At 40.2% G+C, this 2654-nt stretch overlaps 1 protein-coding gene across 1 annotated transcript; it reads right to left on the bottom strand.

Annotated features, from left to right (window-relative positions):
* Positions 1-1187: 1187 nt before the first annotated feature.
* Positions 1188-2382, bottom strand: LOC104958554 (AT-rich interactive domain-containing protein 1A-like). The gene is made up of 2 exons (XM_010786300.1): positions 2136-2382; positions 1188-1559 (listed from the first exon to the last, which is right to left on the bottom strand). Exons 1-2 carry the CDS (start codon positions 2268-2270, stop codon positions 1314-1316), a joined length of 381 nt encoding a protein of 126 aa, XP_010784602.1. The 5' UTR covers positions 2271-2382; the 3' UTR covers positions 1188-1313.
* Positions 2383-2654: the final 272 nt, after the last annotated feature.

The raw sequence follows: 2654 nt of genomic DNA, 5'->3' as shown, positions 1-2654 counted from the left end.
ACGTTTATATAGGGGAACTACACTGTTAGCAGTAACTTGGTATGCACGTATTTCATGTTAGCTTAGCTTCTTAGCCTGAGCTAGCTCGGAGGCAGCAGGTCCCGCCTCGGCTCCGCCTCTTTGCCCTTATTTGGAGCAGGCGGGATTAGACTCTGACGTCGCTGTCAAGCCGTTAGTGGCCGACTCCGCCTACTAACGGCTTCTCGTCAACTCTGCAGAATCCTATGGGTGACGTCACGGACACTACTTCCATTTATATATACAGTCTATGGTTAAACCCCAAGCCTGTTTTTCAGGTCTCAGGCTCGAAAATGACATTCCAGAACAAATGACCATATCTTCCCTTCTAAAAGGGATAAATTAATAATCTTTTTTCTCAAAGTAATGATACACCTGTGAGTTGGATGTAGAGAAGTCAGAATCAATATAGATGTTTTTATTTTAAAGTAAATTCAGATTAAACATAGTAAAAAAAAAAAAAATTATAGTGTCCGTCCAAAAAGAAAACATTACTTATAGTGAAAACCACCCTTGAATGATGGGATCGGAGACTAAAAGCTTTAGGAATCCAAACTATAACATATAATAAGTACCCTGTATCAAGCTTGATGCAAAACAAGTGATATTTGACCTTTTTAGAGAGGTTTAGCAAAAAAAACCTCTTCTGGGGTCATTTGGGTGGATTTGCCGTTTCTCTGGAACCCAATTGGTCGATTTTGATGATTGACATCTCTTTTGAACCGTTAGAGCCAATAGAATCGAAGGGAAAGTTCCAAATACACAGACACGTTACCATTGAGAAGTGAAAGCTATGCGCAGGCAGTCGAAAGCTATCTTACGCTCTGAAATCTAGGTTTATTGCTGATGGATTATCAGAAATAATTTCAAAGTGACACAGACACATTGGATTAACCTATGGATTAACCTTCAGCAGCGTTTTTATCGTTTTAATGCCATTGAACACAACTTTTTATCAGAACAACAGCAAAAAGTAAGTCATATTGTCGTTTTTCCTCCGTAATGCTACGTGTTCTGAAGTCTGGTTTTGTTTCCCATGTCGCGTTATGATGATGTGACATGTATGTAGTAACGTGGGTTTGCATGTTATTGTTCTCTTTTATCCTTTATCTACTTGTCTTTCATCGTTTCTTTATAACTGTTGATGTGTTGTGATTTAAAAAAAGGTGTCCATTACCATCTGGCCGAGGACAACAGCTGGAAATTAGCGATGTTGGCTAAAGCTAATGCCCCGTTTACTGTTTTTTGTGACCGTTGATCAATAGGGACTCTCCGTGACACTATAAACAAATAAACTAAACACTTGCTAGTGCTTCTGAATTTGGGGAATTCTCACCTGGGCTGGGGGGCTGGGCCTTGGGCGGGTTCTTTTTGGAGTCGGTGTTGAAAAAGTCCGCTGGCGGGTCTTCGCCGCGCTCGATCTTGCACTCGAAGGCGTATAAACACTGGATGTACTGTTTCTTTAGCGAGCTGGCAGCGCTGCTCGATGTTCCCACGTTCAGGTTGGTAGACAGCTCTCTCCACTTCTTGTTCTTGTTCACCTGGTGGGCGAGAGACAAGGGAGGAAGACTTGAGGAATTATTGTCTGTTATTAAAACACTGATATTCTGTTCAGAATGAGACGACACTGCTGTGCAATAACAGTGGGATATATACTTTTTTTAATTCATTTTTTGTGTTATTACTGGCTGCTACTTTAATATGTTCACTTACTCTTATGGTGCTAGTTCTTGTTTTTATTAATCTACTGTTTGAAATTGGTTTGTCCATGCATGTAATTCGCTCAAAATAAAAGCGAATTAAGTATATGTAGGTATAAGTAGAAAAAAACAAAGAAAACAAGCCTACTATAAATCTGAAATTAAATTAAAGAAAAAAAATTCAAAAGTAAATAATACAAATAAATAAATATAATAATAAACAAAATATATGAGAAAAACAAAGTATCTATGTATATATACACACCAAATATACAAGACATATATTTTGTTGATGCGCGCTTGCCTCTTATCTAATTATGTTAGTCTACTTGTTTCATTTCTCCTTTATCTGCACTCTCCATGTAGATTTCCCCGTCGTTGGACGAATGAAAGTTTTCCTTATTCTGATTAAAGTACCTGTGTGAGGCCTCCGATCTCTTTGACGGACACGTAGAGTCTGAAGAGGTCCAGAGGTTTGCGTCCCACAGCAGGAAGGTTGTTCATTCCCATCGCCTTTTCCTCCGCGAAAGCCAGAAATCGATCGACCCACATCTTCCTCTCCGGCTCCGGGCCGAGCTCATACAGACGGGTGATCTTTTCGTTAGTGAGGGTGGAAGAGCTCGACTTCTGCGAGGGCGAAAGAAGAGAAGAAATCGTGAGGAAAAGCTTCAATATAGGGATGCTCCGATCGCCAATTTTGGGGCCGATCGCCGGAATCAGTATCGGCCAATATAAGATATGAGGACGAGTGGGCGGGGCCTATGGGGATCTTCCATTTAAAGTGATGTTTAAAACTCAGTTAAGGCTCATTCACTGGCGCTTCCACAAACAACAACCAACATAATTATTACATTCAAATAAAGTACATTATTCAAGTTTACTTTGGATAATAACACGGGAGAAATGAGCAGAAGCGCTCTCTTTTCTCCCCTCCCT

The sequence above is a fragment of the Notothenia coriiceps genome, unplaced genomic scaffold (genome assembly GCF_000735185.1).
Source record: "Notothenia coriiceps isolate Sejong01 unplaced genomic scaffold, NC01 NC01_scaffold00001037, whole genome shotgun sequence".
Classification (NCBI taxonomy): domain Eukaryota; kingdom Metazoa; phylum Chordata; class Actinopteri; order Perciformes; family Nototheniidae; genus Notothenia; species Notothenia coriiceps.
This window is presented reverse-complemented; position numbering and strand designations above follow the sequence as displayed.

Excerpts from the sequence above, each read along its gene's own strand:
- LOC104958554 (XM_010786300.1), bottom strand. The coding sequence starts at position 2,270 with ATGTGGGTCGATCGATTTCTGGCTTTCGCGGAGGAAAAGGCGATGGGA. Across the intron at positions 1,560-2,135 it reads AGATCGGAGGCCTCACACAG|GTGAACAAGAACAAGAAGTG; the intron begins GTACTTTAATCA and ends CTCGCCCACCAG.